General features: G+C 44.7%; 1 protein-coding gene across 3 annotated transcripts; it reads left to right on the top strand.

Annotated features, from left to right (window-relative positions):
* Window positions 1-407: 407 nt before the first annotated feature.
* On the top strand, window positions 408-19,617 carry LOC128850390 (uncharacterized). Of its 3 annotated transcripts, none has more exons than XM_054054245.1 (6): window positions 408-1,024; window positions 12,268-12,735; window positions 15,248-15,388; window positions 15,774-15,842; window positions 16,405-16,495; window positions 16,856-19,617. In XM_054054245.1, the coding sequence occupies exons 1-6, from the start codon at window positions 970-972 to the stop codon at window positions 17,061-17,063; spliced, it is 1,032 nt and encodes a 343-aa protein (XP_053910220.1). In that variant the 5' UTR covers window positions 408-969; the 3' UTR covers window positions 17,064-19,617. The 3 variants fall into 3 exon arrangements, with proteins under 3 accessions (XP_053910220.1, XP_053910219.1, XP_053910218.1); XM_054054244.1 differs by having other exon boundaries at window positions 411-1,024; window positions 12,265-12,735; XM_054054243.1 differs by lacking the exon at window positions 408-1,024 and having other exon boundaries at window positions 9,563-12,735.
* Window positions 19,618-19,622: the final 5 nt, after the last annotated feature.

The raw sequence follows: 19,622 nt of genomic DNA on the forward strand, positions 1-19,622 counted from the left end.
CAGCTCTCAAAGTAACTCCTGGTCTCACAGGCAGAGCTGGAAGTTGTGACATTGGTGTGCTGGACCCCAACAGGAAAAGTGAAACCATTCCTTTTGCAAGTTTTTATGTAAAAGGCTTAATGATACATCTGGGTGAGAAGGACCCAGCAAGCAGGTGGGATAGAGAAGTGTAAAAAAGATGTGGCTGAATGGGAGCATCTTACTAGCAAAATTCTATCTCTGGCTTCTCCTTTGCTATTTCACCTGAAAACCTTTACACCCATCCCTCTGGAAGGACGTGTGGTTTTCCTGCTGTGTAAAGCCCAAAGTGATGTATGAAAAGCCGGACTCCACCTGAGCAACTCTGCAGCAGCACCCAGCTCCCCAGCCAGGATTTTTACTCCCATTCCATCACCTTTCAGCTCCATATTCCCTGCAGCTGGTTTGCCAGATTTGATCTCCACTGTGACCTATAATGTTGCCTGAACTCATCTCAGCAGAGACAATTCTCCCTAAAGAAGGAACAACCCTATGATGGCATGGCTGAGAAGAGACACATCCCACGCTGCTCCAGACACTCTGAACTTTGCCTTTTCTTGCTAGGCCAGCCCTGCGTTCTCTTCCACTCCCAGCCCTGGCAAAGGCAGCCAACCAGCCTGCTTAACATTCAGCTGTCATTGCTGGGAGCAACTGTGGCTGCTAAGGAGCCGAGCTCGGAGGCTGCGAGCATCTCAGTCCAGTGTCCCCCCCATGCTGACTCGTCATATGATTTCTCCTAAGGGATAACTACTGAGTGGGACTGCGTCTCCAGGCTGATCCTTTGCTGATAAGCCAGCTGCCAAGTCTCCAGCACTAAGACAAAAGTGTTTTTCTCTTCACAGCAGGTTTTTCTGCTGTGAATGACAGAGGAAAGGGGAAAACCAAGCTGCCAGGCACCCCTTGCAGGCAAGAGGCTTGGAGGCTCCTTCACCCCTGCTGTGCTGGCAGACCATGGAACTTCTCAGGCTGAGCCTGAGCTGTATTTGCCTCCTTCCTTGGCTTGAGGGTAAGTTTTTTCTCCTTTGGGGTAGTTGGAAAGTGAGGAGTGAACTGCCCTCCAGGTTTTAATCTGCTTTCCTGCTGAAGTGTCGCTTGGGCTGCAAAGCTCTGAAACCACTGTCTGTAGAAGAAGTGCCTGTGGGTGCATTTCAAGGCAGGATTTAAAATGGAACTAAATGCAGGGTACAGGAGAGTGAGGGACAGGGTGGCAAGGTGCTGGGATGGCTTGGCCAGGGGCAGCATGGCATCACGCTAGGTGCTTTTATAAAGTGCTTTGAAACTGCTAATAGGAACAGATGAATATACTGCTCTGGGCGTGAGGCAGGCACTAAGTGATCTCCCCAGCAGTGTGTTTGCTCCCTGCCCTGACTGCTCCTTCCAGGCACAGGTGAGTGAGATCAGAGCCTGCTGCTACATGGAAGAGGGTGATGGAAAGGGGAGCAGGACCTTGTCATGTTAGTCCTGCTTGTGTTGTGGTCGGCTGTGAGTGGGATGTGATGAAGAACTGCACCACCAGAGCAAACTTGTTAGCTGCTCGTGTAACTTGCTGAGGTGGCTTGAATCCTGTATTCTGCCTGTACACAGTAGGATTTCAAATCCAAGCAGCTTTGGTTTTGGCATGCACAGGCAGGTGATAAAAGCAGAAGTCCTGCTGAGCATCATCTGGAAGAGCTAAAGCAATGCTACCCATGGTCTCGCGGATTCCATCATAGGCAATGGGCAGCACCTCTTTTTTTAGAAAATGGCAATGCCCCTGAGATGATAAGTAATTCACTTTTTATTATGCTTGAGATAAGGGACTCATTGAAATAAATCCCTGAATTGCTTCAAGGTTCATTCAGTCCCTGAATCTGCAAGGACGACAGCCCTGCAGTTTAGCATGTTAGCTGCTGAGAGCTTTTCAAGCTCCCTAGTCCGGAGGACTACAACTATTCGGGCTGCACAGCTGGGATGTTTATTCCTTAAAGACAAACCTCAGACTAGTAGCTCTGACCATAGTGTCTAGGATAGAATAGGTTATTATGTAGTCTATTCTATAGACTATATCATATAATAGACTATTGGACGGTACCTACAATGATCAGCTAGTCCAGCTCCCTGGGCACTTCAGAGCTGACCACGTTAAAGCATGTTGTTAAGGGCATTGTCCGAAAGCCTCTGAAACACAGATAGGCTTGGGGCATCAACCACCTGTTGGTAAAGAAACACTTCCTAATGTCAGTCTAGACCTTCCCTGGTGTATCTTTGAACAATTCTCATATGTCACATCACCTGTGACAGCCTTCCCCTCTCCACTTTTCCTCCTCAGGGAGCTGCGGAGAGCAGTGAGGTCTCCCCTCAACCTTCTTTTATCCAGGCTAGACGAGCCTAGAGTCCTTAGCTTCTCCTCATAGGACATTGCTTCCAGCCCTTTGGCTTTCCATTCCCTGCTCCATAAACTGTGTGTTCTGTGGGCTGCTTTGAGCAGGTAGCTCTCCATTTACTCTGCAGACAGGTCAAAGTGGTGGTTTGTGGTCCTACGGATTCAGCTTTTGCTCCATTTACTGCTCCTTCTTGCCCGTTTCCTCCCAATTCTTTCCAGTGAAAGAAAATCCGTCAGCCTTCAGGATCTTGCCCTTTCACTCTAATACATATATTGTCTGGTGTTAAAAGAAAGTGGTTCTTTACTGCTGCCACACAACAGGAGGCCAATGGCTATGCTTTATTAGTAAATTAAGGAGGATCACAGAACATTTCCACAGGAGAGTTCTTTTCTTTTCCAACGAATGCTTTTGGTGTGTTTCAGCCAGATCACTAATAAAGTCACAACTATTTTGCAAGAAAGGACTTTACCTTCCCAACACCTGGCAATGCCCAAAGCGAGCTTAAAGAGCAGAAAGCAAATATGTTCTTGCTTGGGGCTGATCTCTCCTCGACTGAGCCTCCCCCCATCCCATTCTGCCTGGGACTGCTGAGTTTTAAACCTGTCAGCAGGACAGAGTTGCTTGCTCTCAACAGACATCAGAGGGTTCGGTTTCCTGCTGTAAACTGGGAATTCTGGAATTGCCTAAGCTGGTGCTGACAGTGGTTTCTTTGGAAAGTCCCTACAAGCAGGGAGGGACTTCAATTGCTTTCTTATGAAGTCAAGCTTAGTGCCAAACTGGTGAGGAATGATGAGTGGTGGGAATTTGGGTACCAGTAGGATCTATGAACATACAAAGAGAAAGAAAACCGCTGAAATAATACCACATTTAACACTGATTCTTTAATCTCATTGCACTGAGTATGAGAATGGTGGTGGCTCTGCTTGGCATCATGGCCCCATCCCATATCCCAAAGGCCACTCTCCTCCTCCCTGAGCCCATGTGCAATGCTGCCTGCTCCCTGATCCTTCAAGCCTTGCATTCCAAAGGTTACCCAAGCGTCTCACATGGAAGAGTCAGAAAGATCAAGCTTATCTTATACTTCTCCCCCATACTTTTCCAGTCTCCAACTACTTTCTGCTTGGGGGATTTCCAGACACTGGTGTTCAACTCTTCTGTAGCTACGAGACCTCCTCCCTTAGCTTGTGTGGGTCTTCCCTGGCAGCAAGGATGCACAGCTGCTGGGTGCAGAGCCACCTCCTGCATCCTTCGAGTCTTCCCTTGGTTGTCCTTGTTCTATCTGGGATCAGTTCTTGTTCAGTCAGACCCTGCCCGTTCTCTCCATACCTCCCTGGATTTTATAGAACTCCATTATGTCCCTCCAGGGCCTGGTTTTCCCACACCAGCTTTGTGTTGACTTCACCAACCTCCCCTGATTCTGATCATTACCCATGTGTTTTTCCATGCCAAAACCTTCCTTCTTTTCCTATGGCTGCTCTGCTGTCTTGGAGGTCTTTGCTGAGACATTGGGTCAAAAGTGAACCTTGCAATAACATGGAAAGATATGGAACCTTGTTGGTCAACCAAAAGAAAGACATTATTAAAAAAGAAGCGATGGTAGGGAAAAAAAACACAGCTCAGTGTGATTGCCAGAAGCAATAGCTGGGAAATACTTTTGGAGAGACTGGAAAATAATCTGAGTGCAGACCAAGAAGTATTTGCAATCAGATGCTTGCACTGACAAGTCACTTGCCAGGTAATTGCTGGCAGTTACCAGAGGGTTTCGTTGACTTCACTATAAAAATGACACATCTTGAAAAGAGCTCATCCACTACCCAAAGTGATGGAAATCATGCTCTCATAAACCCAGAGCTCCCAGATGCCACATAGCTGCTCACCCAGCTCCAGTTCTGCCTGTTCTGCTGGGCCTGATGGGCAGACACCAGTTTGCTCATGAACAGGGGATCACTAGGTTCCATCTAGCATCATCCATATGTAGAATGGCCACATCCTCTGACCTGTCATGAACATGAGTGTCTCTAAACTTCATATTTAAGTAAGCACAGTTCCAGGCTAAGGGAGACCTGGAGCAAAATAATCAGAGAATCATAGAATGGTTCAGGTTGGAAGAGATCTTAAAGATCACTTCATTCCAATCTCCCTGCCATGGGCAGGGAAACCTTCCTCTTGATCAGGTTGCTCAAAGCCCCATCCAGATCTTGAAATAACACTAATGTTTATTCCAGTCAACAGCATGTTTTGCAAAAAAATACCTAATCTCATCTCCTGCCACACTGGTCTTCGGTACAAACTCAGGGAAAAGAGGTAAAGTCAGTGCTTCCCTGTGCACATTTGGATTTTCTGCCTTTGACCAAATGTATCGGGGCCACCACACCTCTCTTAGAACTGCAAGTGTCTTCTTGGTGCTTTTAATTTCCTCATCCCATGGCCCTGAGCTGGTGTTTTTTTCAAGCAGGAAAGAAGGTCTTGGATGGAGGGAGATCTTCTCATGAGAAGGAATTCTTGCTGGGCTGCATTCAGGCTTGCTCCTACTGACTTAGTCAGGGCCTTGTTTGTCCATGCACGATAGCATCTCAAGCTGCTTGCTTCAGTTAGATTCAATGTAATGTTCCTGCAAGTGATCCTACAGGGCAATATCTTCCACCAAACTCCATCTGCACAGGGAAACTTCCTGCCTTAACTGGGAACTTCTCTCTTCTGCTACTGCATCTTCTCATTGCTACCTGGTTCTGACCCTCTGCAGGAGATGGAAACAGCCTGCTGGGCCCTGGGGCACAGAATAGCTCAGAAACAGCTTCCCCTCCTATTTGGAAGAGGCATCAAGGCAGGTTATGAAAACTTTAGGCCATTGCAGCAAATTGTTCTGGGTACTATCATAGTTACATGAGGATCTCTTCTGCCTTCTTCCAATGTCTTTGTAGACGGGCTACTAAAACCCTACTCTACATCGAGTCCTGAAGTACATTGAGTCCTGAAGTTGAATCCTTATGAGGGATGTGGGTAGAAGAGAGTGGCAGCTCTGTGTTACCAGTGTGAGACCCAGAGGGCAGGAGAGGCTTGTGTTCATCTGAAGGGAGAAGGTCCTATAATCAGTAACAGGGTAAGAAGCAGTATTATCCCCATCACCACAGTGTCTGAGCTACTAAAGATGCCTTTCCCCACATTCCCTGGTTAGTTGGAATCATAGAATCATGGAATAGTTAGGTTTGGAAGGGACCTTAAAGATCATCTAGTCTCAATAACCCTGCCATGGGGAGGGACGCTCCACTGGATCAGGCTGCGCAAGGCCCCATCTACCTGGCCTTGAACACCTCCAGGGATGGGGCAGCCACAGCTTCCTTTGGCAACCTGTGCCAGTGCCTCACCACCCTCATGGTGAAGAAATTCTTCCTAATGTCCAGTCTAAATCTGCCTCTCTCCAATTTATACCTGTTTCCCCTCGTCCTATCCCTACAAGCGTTTACAAATAGCCCCTCTCCACCTTTCCTGTAGCCCCTTCAGGTACTGGAAGGTCACTATAAGGTCTCCTCTGAGCCTTCTCTTCTCCAGGCTGAACAGGCCCAACTCTCTCAGCCTGTCCTTGTAGGGAAGGTGCTCCAGCCCTCTGATCATCTTTGTAGCCTCCTCTGGACCCGTTCCCACAGCTCCGCCTCCTTCTTACATTGAGGATTCCAGAACTGGACACAGTACTCCAGATGAGGTCTCACAAGAGAGGAATAGAGGGGCAGAATCCCCTCCCTCGCCCTGCTGGCCACGCTTCTTTTGATGCAGCCCAGGGCACAGTTGGCCTTCTGGGCTATAAGTGCACATTGCCGGCTCATGTCGAGCTTCCCATCAACCAGCACCCCCGAGTCCTTCTCTGCAGGGCTGCTCTCAAGCACGTCATCCCCCATCGTGTACTGAAAATGGGGAGTGCCCCAACCAGCTCTAGATCTTCTGGGCTGGGGCCATTTGTGGTAGAAGCTAGAATCTCTTAGCAGCTGTTTTTAGAAATAGGGCAGAGACCAAATTGCTGACAGGGCAATTTGAGAGGATGGCAGTCTTTCAAACCTCTTCCCACCTGATGTCCCTTGAATTACAGCAACAGATCAATAAGGGGACCCTAAATCCTGGGAGACCTAATACTCAGGGGAAGTGTTGCAAGGAAGCAAACGTATGTCATGTATATGAGAACACTATGAGTCTTCATGGGTGCATGCTGCGTAGACTATATAGAATCATCTGCAGTAGCAAATAGTGGAGACAGATTAACCAGGGCAGGAAACTTTCTAGCTTGTCTTACCATAACTCAGGCTATGGCAAGGTTTTTGTGCTGTACTGTGCTCAGTTTGGGTGGAAGCAGCAAAGACAGCTTGGAGACATTTCTCAAAGCCACAGTAGGCACAGCCTGTGTGACTCTGGATGACCAGCATACGGTGGTACGTAAGAATCATAGAATCATAGAATCACTCGGTTGGAAAGGACCCACTGGGTCATCAATTCCAACCATTCCTAACAATCCCTAAACCATGCCCCTCAGCACCTCATCCACCCATCCCTTAAACACCTCCAGGGAAGGTGACTCAACCACCTCTCTGGGCAGCCTCTGCCAGTGCCCAATGACCCTTTCCATGAAAAATTTTTTTCCTGATGTCCAGCCTGAACCTCCCCTGGTGGAGCTTCAGGCCATTCCACCTTGTCCTGTCCCCTGTCACTTAGGAGAAGAGGCCAGCTCCCTCCTCTCCACAACCTCCTTTCAGGTAGTTGCAGAGAGCAATAAGGTCCCTCCCTCAGCCTCCTCCTCTGAAGAGCCATATTTGGGAGCTCTCCTGAGCCATAAATTGTCCCCACAAAGCAGCTGCTGTGAGAGGTGCTGTGGCTGCTGCTGCAGATGGATCAGTGCCTTTGAGGACAAGTAGAGGCAGGAAAAGGTAAATTCCTGACTGTGACTCAGTGATCGCTCTTTTTTTCCTGCAGAAAACACCTACTTGCCAAGAGAAACTGAGCTAATTAATGTATTTTTCCAAGAGTTAGGAACCCCACCAGGGAGAGCAAAACTAGCAAAAGCCAGTGCTGAGGTTCCCCATGCAGTGTTCTGTGTGACACCTGTAGTGTTCTGTGTCACACCTGCAGTGTTTTGAGAACCTGTGCTTGCTCGGCTTTGATTCACCCCTTCCTTCTGCAGAGCCTTTAGATGGAGCAACCCATACCCAAACAGTCTGCAAAATGGCTTTGATCAAGCTATCAACAGGCACTGCTGAGAAATAGCAGAAACTTTCCCAGACAGATTGGGATTATTGGTAACCAAGGCTTTTCTGGTGGCATTACCTTAATTAGGAACACTGCATGGGTTTTGCTGCTAATCCTACAAGGAACAGCATGTCCCAAGGGTGGCCACGTTGCAGAGAGGCAGGAGACTATATTTGCTTGCTTTTCTTTCTTCTAAACAGGCACAGTGACAGCATCATAGAACAAACAAGCTGGCATCAAGCGCCTTTGCTAGAAATTGTTTACTTTGTTCCTAAAAATACGAAGAGGCCAAAACGTTCAAGCATGAGCAGCTCAAAGCAGGCATCTACTCATGCTCTGTGGGTAAGGCTGGCATTTTCCAGAGGGGGTAAGTCCCCTCCCCAGGGAGTACACTGGATGCTCTGCTTGCTTCAGATTAACATTCTCAAAATGTTAGGGCTGATGGCCTTATTTGCAGGGCTACCAGAGAGTGGGACTTGGCAGTGGTGGGGAAAAAAAGCCATTTTGCCTCCTGAGTAAGGATTAGAATCATAGAATCATAGAATCATAAAATCATAGAATAGTTAGGGTTGGTAGGGACCTTAAAGATCATCTAGTCTCAACCCCCCTGCCATGGGCAGGGACATCCCACTAGACCAGGCTGCCCAAGGTCTCATCCAACCTGGACTTGAACACCTCCAGGGATGGGGCACCCACAACTTCCTTTGGCAACCTGTTCCAGTGTCTCACCACCCTCATGGTGAAGAAATTCTTCCTAATGTCCAGTCTAAATCTGTCCCTCTCCAGTTTATATCCATTCCCTCTTGTCTTGTCACCACAAGCCTTTATGAATAGCCCCTCTCCAGCTTTCCCGTAGACCCCCTTCAGGTACTGGAAGGTCGCTATAAGGTCTCCTCTGTGCCTTCTCTTCTCCAGGCTGAACAAGCCCAGCTCTCTCAGAGCCTGGTGTGTATCCCAAGGTAAATATGCTCCAGCTTTATTTGTGGGCCTACCACTTGAAGGTCCCACCACTGGAAGTGTTCAAGAGGAGGTTGGATGAGGCTTTGACCAAGCCAACCTAGTGGAAGGTGTCCCCAGCCATGGCAGAGGGTTGGAACTGGATGATATTTGAGTTCCTTTCCAATGCAAACCATTCTATGATTCAAAGTGCAATGCCTGCTGACAGTTACCCGTACCTAATTGTGAGTTGCTCGCTTGGATATGAACATCTCAATATCAACATCTCAAAGTGAATAAAGTACAGGTAGTGGATGGTGAACCTATATGAAGGATACAGGCTCACATCTTGGCAGGGACACAGAACATTACAAGGAAAATCCTGATGTTGATAGCCAGACTTATTGAGAGCTCAACATCACTGTTGGTGGGGAAGACAGACCACAGTCAGAGGAGAAGAATTACTGCTCCAGCTTTGCTGCCACCCTTCCATGTAATATGAAACCAAGCAAAGTCTAGCTAGATCTCTGTTCCCAAGCTGAAAAACCATGGTCAGTCTTTTGGACCTGAGGTACAGTGTGAAGATAAAAATCTGTTAATAACATTGTGTCACAAGATGCTGAGCTGTACAAATCTCAAACGAAAGCACTCCAGTTGCAGTGTTGAGGTTCCTGGACCTTCAGTGAGGACAGCTTCTGAAAACTGAGACCAGCATAAAACCAAGAAGGGAGCAGCTCAAAAGGGCAAAGGGCTGGTAGGTAACATGGGAGCATGCAATGCTTGCTGCTAATGTGTAGGTAACACAGTGATTCTTTAGAGAGGAATGTATACTATGAGAGATCGTACATAGAGAACAAAACACAAATCTGCCAGCTGAGTTTAACAGCAATGTTCTTCAATTTTTTTTTTAAATGAAACTTTCAAATGGATATTCATTTCCAAGCAAGAGAAAGTTAAAAGAAAAAAAAAAACCAACAAATGAGAGATCCTGGCATGTTTAACTGCAAAAAAACCCCAAACAAACAAAAAAAAAACCCAACTTGTGAGAAAAAGATTTAGAGGAGTAACCTAGAGAGAGCATAAAAAACTACCAGTAGAAGTTTCCAAATGTATCAGAAATAGGAACTTGGTGGGGATCAGGAGGCCAATAATTGATGTAAATGTAAGGAGGACAGGCGAGGCAAGACAGGGTTGAAACTCTGAACAGGTTATTGGTGCTGATGTCCACTTCGAACATTGTCAGGGAAGTCCTCACACAGCGGCCACTCTCTGCAGTCTGAGGAACGTTATGAACAGAACTGTCAACAGGGGAAGTTTTAGGGGAAAATAAAGACAAATAATCTCCGGTAAATGACCAGCCCAGATGGCATTCACAGTCAGTTACAGAAAAGTAAAGATGACATTTTTATTTATACTTCTAAGAAGTAGATATACTATTTCTTAGAGCAGCATCAGCACCAAAGAACTATGTTATTACAATCACATCCATCTTAAGAGAGATCCTTGCACAGGCTGAGGAAACACAGGTCACTAGGTTTGATTTCAGCATCAGGCAAGTCAGTAGAGACAAAGAATAGAATTTGCAGACACACAGATAAATAGGAGAAAACTCAATACACCTTTTGTAGTGGGGATTTTGGTGTGGTGGCATCAATGAGTGCATAAACACAGTGAACTGATCTAGACCTTGTGCTTATGTTTGCAACATGCTTTTAGTAGGAGTCTTCTATCATGGTCCTTAAGAAACTCAATTGCCATCAACTAAGATAGAGATTTCACCCACAGACTGGAACAAAGAAGTGGAATAAGTTGACAGTGATCACAGCAAAGTGGAGGTATCAGTAGGTGTCAATATCAGACTTTGGTCATGGGAAGTAAGAATTCTAGATTCCAGGTCCTATTAAAACACATGCCGTGTGGGGATTGCATTCAACCCATTGGATTTTCTAAAGATTGTGGGAGATTATATATGAGACATTTCTCCTGCCTTCGGAAACTGGCAGAAACTCAAGCCAAACATGCAATAAACATTTTTCCTCTACCCTGCCCTCAATAATGAGCAAAGAGGACAGGACTCATGAGCTGTCTACAGAGACCCCGGAAACTTAATTTCCATTTAGGCACGTGGGCTTGGCAGGAATTGCCTGGATTGGTGGCTATCACACGTCCACGAACCTCAGTATCGCAGCATGAACACATCCATCCTCATGTCAGAGCAGGCACATGAGTTGTACTGTGATTTCCGACTGCCTCCCTCCCTACTTTCAGGCTGAGCAGAAAGCTCTTTCTGATTTAACAACCCCCAGGCACTATTAATCTAGCAGACCCCTAGAATTTCTTAAGAGAAAACATGAGAGCTCTTTTAAGCTATTATTTATACTCTTGGTATTGTGTTCTGGCTTCTGTTTACATTGTCATTTTTTTCATGTACTGAGCCAAATACTTGTTCCAGAGAAAAGTATTGTTCTTTGCTTTGGGAGAGGAAACTCTGCAGAAATAGTTGTATAGATAAACATCAGTGCTCTTGTCCAACATCACTGTTCAGTTTCCTCTTACTCTTTATGCTCAATATGCTGATGGGTCTTTTATAACTTTGACTCCTGGGGAAAAGAGAAAAAAAAAGTAATGCAAAAGCTGGGAGTTACTATGTGTTAACTGTAATGAAAATTAAAAGATTTCTCAGAATGTATAGAAAATTGAAACTTTTATTTCTGTCCCTCTGTCTTAGGCAAAAAAATACACAGCAGAAGGTACACCTGAATCAGTGGCAGATGGTTTAGCATTTAACATTTTCGTCAGGATGTTCATAGGCCACACCTGATGATTTTGCACAGAAAATAGGCGTAATTGTTCAGTTAGCAGGATGACATCCACCCAAAGTTATCAGAGGTCTTGGGACCCGTTGCTATTAAAAGCAACAAGTACAGAAATTGCTTCAAATTTTGTGTCTGTTGCAGGGCAGCTGCAATGTCTCTCTCTTACAAAAGCATCCTTCAAAGTGGTACCTTCAAGCCTGGGGAGCACAGATCAATGTCAGCTGTGCTAAACCCCAGCCTGTTTCAATACATACATGAGTTGTTTTCAGCCAAGTACTTCCAGAATTCTGATTAGGGTTTCAGGTTATGGTTTCATTCCATTCAGAATTCCGGTTATGGTTTCATTCCAGAGTTGTTGTAATATCACTAGAAGCCATTTAATGGAAACAGTAGCCCAAGAGGGCCTAATGGGCCCCAGATCAAAAGATTCTGGGGAATTCAGGGATTTCAACTGCTTTTTTATAAAAAAAGTTTTGATCCTGATAGGGATGAAAAAAAACAAACTATCCAATTATTTTGGAGGGAGGGAAGGAAGGATGTGTGTATATTTAAAGCTAAAATCAGCTGAAATATTGAACTAAATATACAGTTCTATAAGGTAGGTACTTCATAACAGTACAGCTGTTGGCATGTGAGGTTTTCTCCGTGAGTTACATGTTACTTATGTCATTGTTATTTTTCTCTAGTATTGCTCTGGGCTAATTGCATACCAGGTATTTAAAAGAAATGTCATTCTGCGGAACTAGGAAGCTGCGGAACTTGTTTCTCTAGGCATGCCCATCCAGAAAAGGACTGGTGGGACATGCCTCCCCTTCCCCACTGCATTTACAATGTCTGGTGCTCAGAAAATGCATTTGCCTTGGACATGCGCAGTACTAAACCCTCTTCTGATTGTACCACAGTAGCAGAGGGACAAGGCTTCCTCATAAGGAACACTCGGCTGGAAAAGTGCATTCGCATCTCCCACCACAAGACCAACAGCATCAGCCTGACCAACTGCAAGGAGCACTCCCTGCAGCAGCAGTGGAGCTGGGACCCCACCACCAGGACTATCATCAGCCTTCAAACAAAGCAGTGCCTGTCAGCCCACAAGACACTAGAGTACACACTGGTCACCCTGGAGCCCTGCGGGGACTGGGAGCGCCAGGCATGGTCCTGCAGCAAGAAGGGACACTTGACTCTACAGAGCTTGGGTTTCCACCTCAGCACCAAGGATGGAGGCCAGAAGGTCTTTGTCTCACGGGAGAAGGACAAATTCAGCAGGTGGAAGACTTTAGCGGATGAAACCATCTGTGCTGTTGCCCACACAGCAGCTCTGAAGGCCAGTAAACCAACACAAGAAGCTGTGGACACATGGATGTGGAGCTATGAAAGTAAGATGAGGTAGATTTAGCATCAGATAACATCTAACGTTAGGTGTCACCCAAGCTACTTAACACTAGGCTTGCATCCATCATTCTAACTCATGGTCACTTTGCCCCCATCGGAAAGAAAGCAAATGGCTCCAACTCAGCCCAGCTACTTGGTACCAGTAGGTACCACTTGGTACCACCTTCCAGTAGTTGCTGTTCAGGGTTTTCCAGAAAGTCAAGTATTTTTGAAAGTATATCTGTATGGTGCCCATACCTAAGAATAACTTTAATTGCTTGAACCTCTCAAGTCTAAAATAACCAAGAAAGCCCCATAAAGTCAGGACCTAATTAAAAATCTGAAGGGGCTTTCAGTACTTTGGGATGTTATCTTTGGTAACAAGAAAACTGAGAGCAGCTGAAAGCCTCTTTTAAACCTGAATGAATTACTGAGAAACAGCAATATTTGAAATGAAAAATTGTTGCTTTGGTTTCTAAGCAACATGTTACAATTATCCCCTGCCAGACCCCAACAGTGCACATATCACTAATGAAACCACCGTTTTAACCTTCATCCCATGCTCTCATGACCATCAAAAATGATCCTCACTCCTGATGCCTGATGTGATCGTAAAGAGATTAGTGAACACAGCAAGTAGTGGGAGTTAATCAAAGCACTGCTCTCCCCTTGCATTACTAAAAACTAGAACATGACACCAAAAATTATGAAAAAAAACTGTTTTACACTATCAGTTTCATGGCCTTCGCCTCTGCTAAGAAGAATAATCTCTGCCTTCGAGAATCTGCACTATCCTCTGCCTAGACTGGATCCACAAAGTGCAGAGAGCCTGGCCTTGTCATAGTTTTAGGTGTTGGGAACCAGCCTAATAGATATCAGGCATAGTCATTCCACCAACACATGACTGTCATCAATTGTCAGACAGCCACTGAAGGCCATCGTGGTCCAGTCTGTTTCCCTCTTTCATTTAGTCACTTAGGCAAAGGAAGGTGGCTCCAGGACTTTTCTTGTCAAGTTTTGTGTAGAACTGAGACCTGAAAATCACACTCAGTTCCTCCCCTCATCCTTTCCTCTTCTTCCTTCTTCAACGCCAGGGACAAAAAAGAGCTGCCTTTTGTAATTACTTTTCTGTGTTTGCCCACTCTACAGGGGATGAGGGTCCCATACTTCCTCAGGGGAAATTATTTTCCATACATGAGGCTATTCCTCACCTTAAGTCTTGATGGCCCCAGTGAGATTTTCATCTTGGCAAAAATGAGTAAAGAGAAAATGTGATTTATCTGGTTGGCATAAGCAAATGGATTATAACATTTTGACACAAAGAGGTTATATTTAATTCTAAATAAAAAGGGATGCAATCATTTTTTTTGGTTGTCATGTGCAGATAAGATGGTCTTTTTAATGAGGTTTTTAGTTAGCCAACTAGAACATGTAATTATCACAAACCAATAGTCACATGTGTTAGTGTTTGTTTAACATGAAGGTAAATACAGCCAGTAGAAATTAGATACCATAATAATCTAGTTAAATATAGGCTACGAAATGCGTGGAACATTCAAGATATGGGAAAAAGGCATGTGAAAAGGGCATTTGCATTCCCCAAGGCAATGTTCCTGGCTTCCTAGGGCTGCGTCGGAGCCAGGCTCCCCAAATAAGGCTGTGACAGTAAACATACAGCAGGCTTTAAATCAGGTTGTGCCAGTTAGTGTGTCTTGTGCAAACAGATAATTTTCCTATCAACCCCATGGTTCACAGTCTACTAGAGCGAACCTCTGACTAATCAGTAACAACATCAAAGTCCTTTGTGTTTGTTTAGGCCTCTCTTATTCAAGTTTCAGTCGACCATCAACAGACAACTTTTACTTCAGTGGGTTATTTTCTTACTAAATTACACCCCCGTACCTGTGGATGCTTATGCCACAGGAAGGGGTGATGTTAAAATAAGCAGCCGGGAGCCCTACAGATACGAGTTTCTTGATCTTGCCACATGCATCAGTGCATGACAAGGGTGACTATTGCTGCCACGAGACTTCCCACAACCTCCCTTCTAGCTATTGGATGCCTCCCCATGTACCCTACTTCTACATTATGACTGGCAAGGCAAAGGATGCCATTGAGCCTTGCAAGAGTTATGGACTATTTACCACAATTTCTTCACCTGCTGCTTTGTTAATACCTGTGTCGCTTAGCTACAGTTCTGCTTGCCTCTTCCTCACATGTCATTCATTAATAGCTGGTGGTATGTGACACTTTTTAGACCATCAGAAAACAAGCTCTGCTTTCGCTGTGGATTCAGTTCAGAGAGGTTCATTTCATCTTTGAAAATCTGTGAGAACTGAAGGGTCCCGATACACAGGAGGAGGTGATCACTACGGCACCACATCCCATGTGCTTTGCAGGGTGGAGAACTAATGCAGCAGGGCTGGTTTCTCTTCCCTTTCTGGGCATTCTGCACACCCAGGTTACTGTACAAAAAGTAAATTATGATCACACATCTTTGCTTTATTTCCTTCCAAGCTAAAACCATTGATTCATCAAAGACTGATGCCATGGATGGAGAATCTTCTGTGGGCTTGACTGACCCACCTCTGGCTAACAAATTTAACAGCACAGTGTCTCCAGCGAAGACCAAACAGGCGTACCTCCCAGTAAATGAGGGTAAGCACTTCTCTTTACTGAATATATATGTATCAAACAGGAGGAAGGAAAGTGTGGGTGGCATGTAGAGATTCCTGAAGAACCTCCACATGTACCACTGAGTGGTTCAAGGCTTAGCGCTCACAGAGCGTGTTGAGATGTTTGCCTTGGCAAGCAGTTCAGTGGTATGGTCACAGTCTTAGCCTGGAGGCACAGCCATCAGAGATCTTAGGAACAAAAATTATCTGTGGCTGTGGAACAGTGAGGAACACCAAAGTTCCCTTTTCCTTTTTGGCTCCACACAAAGAGGATCTGTGGTTATGCTGCAACCCCAGGAGCAAGCTGGAGCTTCCCAAAGTCCAACAGTGGAAGCTGCTAATCTGAGCCTCTCTGTTTCTTCCCTCAGATGCGTCCCACAATCACTCTAAAAAGCACCATGGAAATCGAGGGAAAAATGCTGGGGCCAGACTTGCAGGTATGTCCAGGAATTAGCCAGAGGAGGAAGAGACCAGAAGATGAAAGTTCATCAATGCCCATGACCTTCCCACCAATATAGAGCTACATTCCCCTGGCTCACGCAGAGGATGCTCAGTAGGGAATCCATCAGTAGGGCCACCAAATTACTTGTCAGAAAACCTCCTTTTAAAGACTAAATTAATCTCCTGAGGTCTGGGGTACAAAAGTGAGTAAAAACATGCAAATGCTTTGTCCCAACTCACCAGGAGAAACAGACAACCACTAGCACTTGTGCCTTCCCTCAGCCCTACTTATTTCATATCAAAGAGCTGCAGAGCAGGGAAGCATGAATAGTTACTGTCTTCCTAGCAAGAAAGGAAATCTTTATGTGGCCATTTTCAACAGAGGGGTGCTGTGCAGTGTAAATCAGCCGTAAGGTGTTGACCTTATGAATAAAGCACTATTTCTGCAAGTCTTCAGGGACTTCACGGGTGGTTTTTTTTGTAGCAATCATGTCTATTTTATAAGAACAGGGATAGGCAAGGCAAACACATAATTGTTTTCTATTACATCCTTTTCAGGCACTAACTGGAAGACGGCAATGCTGGTCCTCAGCCCCTTGGCATTCATACTGGGATTGATAATACTGACACTCAATGTTCATTACAACAAGTAAGTGAGATTGAGATTCATTCAGTTTGCCACCTCCCTATCCAGCAGTTCAAAACAGAAGTCTTGACCTTGGTACCCTTCCCAATCCCACACCTGAAGTGTCTGTCTCTGAGCAGATGGGTCTGTTCACCCATGATGTCATCCTTGATGATTTCTCCTCTCTCCCACCCTTTTTCTCCCTTCTTTTCATTATCCCACCCAATTGCAACCACTGATGTTGGCTCTTTCTCCCTCACACACCTTGTGCCATCCTCGGAGGTTCAGAGAATTTGGGCGCTATGATTGCTGATCCAGTTCACATGGAGAAGCAGCCAAGAGACAGGCAGATGCAGTTACGCATACTCTTCTCTCTTCTTCTAGGAAGAAGAAGATCCTCTCTGCTCTGAAGAGCTCCCCAGCCAACAGCAGCAGAGCTGACTTACGGGAGCCATCTCCCTTACGAAGAGGTCCCCAGCCATACCTTCCACCATCTCGCTCCCCTTCATTGAGGCATGGAGAGATCCTCATTGAGTGGAAAGATGGGACTGTCACTCCTCTTTTTGATAATGCCTACTATCAAATGGACTAGCTCTGAAATAACAGAGCTATTGTTCCATCCTGTGTCACTCTTTCCTCTGGGAAGAGTGCCACCATAGCCAATCTCCTCCCTAGCCTTGCTGTTTTGACAGGGAGTTCTAAGCACTATTTGGGGATATTTTAACACTTGAGAGCAATCTCCTTGTACAGCATGAGGATTCAGCAAGCAGAGCAGATTGTTTGGTTTGTATAGGCACACGCTGCTTACCTCTTCCAGAGCTGATTTAACCCATAGCCAAACTCAGATTTAGCTAAATGAAGCTGAGACTCACCAGCTGCAACTGTCCATTGCCCTGTGACTTTAAACTTACTGAGGACATGAGAAAGTAAAACCTTGGAGACAAGGTGTAGGTTAAAAAAACAAAAAGTCTTGGTGATGCTTAAATTCTTTTTTAAGATAAAAATAGCTGCCAACAGACACAGAAGGCTGTCAGTTACTTTTGTCAATGTGAGAACATAGCTAAGAAGCACTGCCTTCAAGACTCAAAAGATTAGAGTCTTCTCCAAATATCTGCCAAACTACTCCCCCCACTAAGTTATTAAGTAACAGCAAATCATTTTTCTAACTTAAAAAGGAGCATGCCATCGTCCTCTCTGCACTACTGCAAGAGTCTTGCTGAGAGAATATGCGTGTCTCAAAATATTCCCATACCTAGGATGTAGTGGACCTTACTGAAACACATCCTCTTTCTTTATGCAGAATGACAAGTAATGCTGGTGATGCTTGTCAGGGATATTCCATTATCCTGCCTTTTTATACCAGCTTCGATCTCTGATTTCCTATAGCCGTATCAAACAGTCAAAGAACTTGTAACTGCTCCCATCTACAGTAGTAATAAATTCTTTCCCTAGAAAGGAGTAAAGTGCTGTTTTCAGCCTTTACACTCCTTCTATGAGCACAAGCTCTGACCCATCAAACTCAATCCTGATCTTTACTCAGTGAAACTTGCTATGTCTTAGCACTTTCTTAATGTACACCAATTTATACTTTCCTTCTCTCTGATCTCTTGATGATGTAAACCGTAATCACAGGTATAAATCAGGAATTATTTGGAGAAAAAAATACTAACACCAGGAGAGTACAAGCATGAAGCTGCATCAGTATATTTGTTCAGCAGAGCAAAGGAAACCATATCCTAAACTGACTCTTGCTCAGACTTAAATAATTTTCACTTTACTTAAATTAAGTTGCTGTGCTATTTCAGTGGAGCTCGGACTTTGGCTCTAGAGTTTGATTTTACCTACCCTAAGGCAGAAAGTCTCTAGGGAATTTAAAGTCTCTAACTTTTTCATTACTATTATTATCATTTTATTTTCCTTTTTAAACATAGATCTACAGCCTAGTAAAAAGATAACTGTCACTAGGTATGACCAAAAACTCAGCTGATCTCAAGAAAGAAATACAACCTTATTGGTTCAGGGCATTAAAAATCACGCGGGTTCTTTCCCCAGGCAGGTTATCCCATAATTATTTGCTGGAAAGTTTCCCACACGCTCCTTGTGGAAATATTTTACTACTAGACATAAGCAGAGGAAGAACTCTTTCTTTACCAGTGAAGAGGTCAGAGTTAAATTCTGTCATTCCAATGATTCCACTTTAAAACAAATTCTAACACTTCTTACTCAAGTTTCCAAGTGTGTAATCATCATTCCACACAAAATTTGTGGGAATACATTCTCTACATAAATCCCTCAAAACGCATACACGGTGCCCCACCAATTAACATGGTTACATCCCTTGGACCTTTTTCAACCACAATTAAGATGCCTGCCTTTGAAATTTCATCTAAGGAGCACATCACCTTACAGTACACGGTGCTTGTTACCCACCAAAGCCTTTGGGAACACTATGTAGGCAGAATTGCCACTAGAATGCAAACACTTACATGGAGCTCAGCTAATGCTGTGCTTTCCAAAGCAGCAAGTGCTTACGTTCATTACTGCTGAATGAGCAGAACCGATGACTTGTTGATGACTCTCTATAATTAATACTTAATATGCTAATCTCGCTTCTACACATGAAGGCAGTAATACCATTGTTTACATAGCATTGATTAAATGGTAGGTCAAACAATTGTGAAAAAATACAACTGTGAAGCAGCACAGGCTTTTCACTCTTTTTTACCCTTCTCCTTTACCATTTGTTATCTTTTAGTTATTTCTCACTGGTTTACCTATGTTAGATGCTAGAGACCACATTTTCCAAGGTATGGACAGAGGAGCTGAAGGTGAGTCTTCAAAACAAGAGATCTTGAAAAGCAGATTAATTAAATGCCAATCAGGAAAGACTGCGAAACAACTGATTCTGCCTTGGGGATGGACTAGGTGACATCCTCTCCATCCTCTGCTTCTGAAGACAGCTGAGAAACACTCAGAGCAACTGCACAACCTGCGTGCTATTCACTCTTTGCCTGAATGCAATACTTGTTAACAGCATTCATAACCAAAATAAAACCTGACTGTAAAGCAGAAGAGCACTGAAACTGTTTATGGGTGTATATATATACATAAATACTAAAAAATGCTTATAGTGCATCCTTTTTTGTGTCTG

Source organism: Cuculus canorus, chromosome Z, assembly GCF_017976375.1.
Source record: "Cuculus canorus isolate bCucCan1 chromosome Z, bCucCan1.pri, whole genome shotgun sequence".
NCBI lineage: Eukaryota > Metazoa > Chordata > Aves > Cuculiformes > Cuculidae > Cuculus > Cuculus canorus.

What these genes read in the sequence shown, in the direction of transcription:
- LOC128850390 (XM_054054243.1), top strand. Translation starts at nt 12,165, where the DNA reads ATGCCTCCCCTTCCCCACTGCATTTACAATGTCTGGTGCTCAGAAAAT. An exon ending in TGCTGGGGCCAGACTTGCAG is followed by an intron (nt 15,843 to 16,404) that starts GTATGTCCAGGA and finishes CATCCTTTTCAG; the next exon opens with GCACTAACTGGAAGACGGCA. An exon ending in CTCAATGTTCATTACAACAA is followed by an intron (nt 16,496 to 16,855) that starts GTAAGTGAGATT and finishes CTCTTCTTCTAG; the next exon opens with GAAGAAGAAGATCCTCTCTG.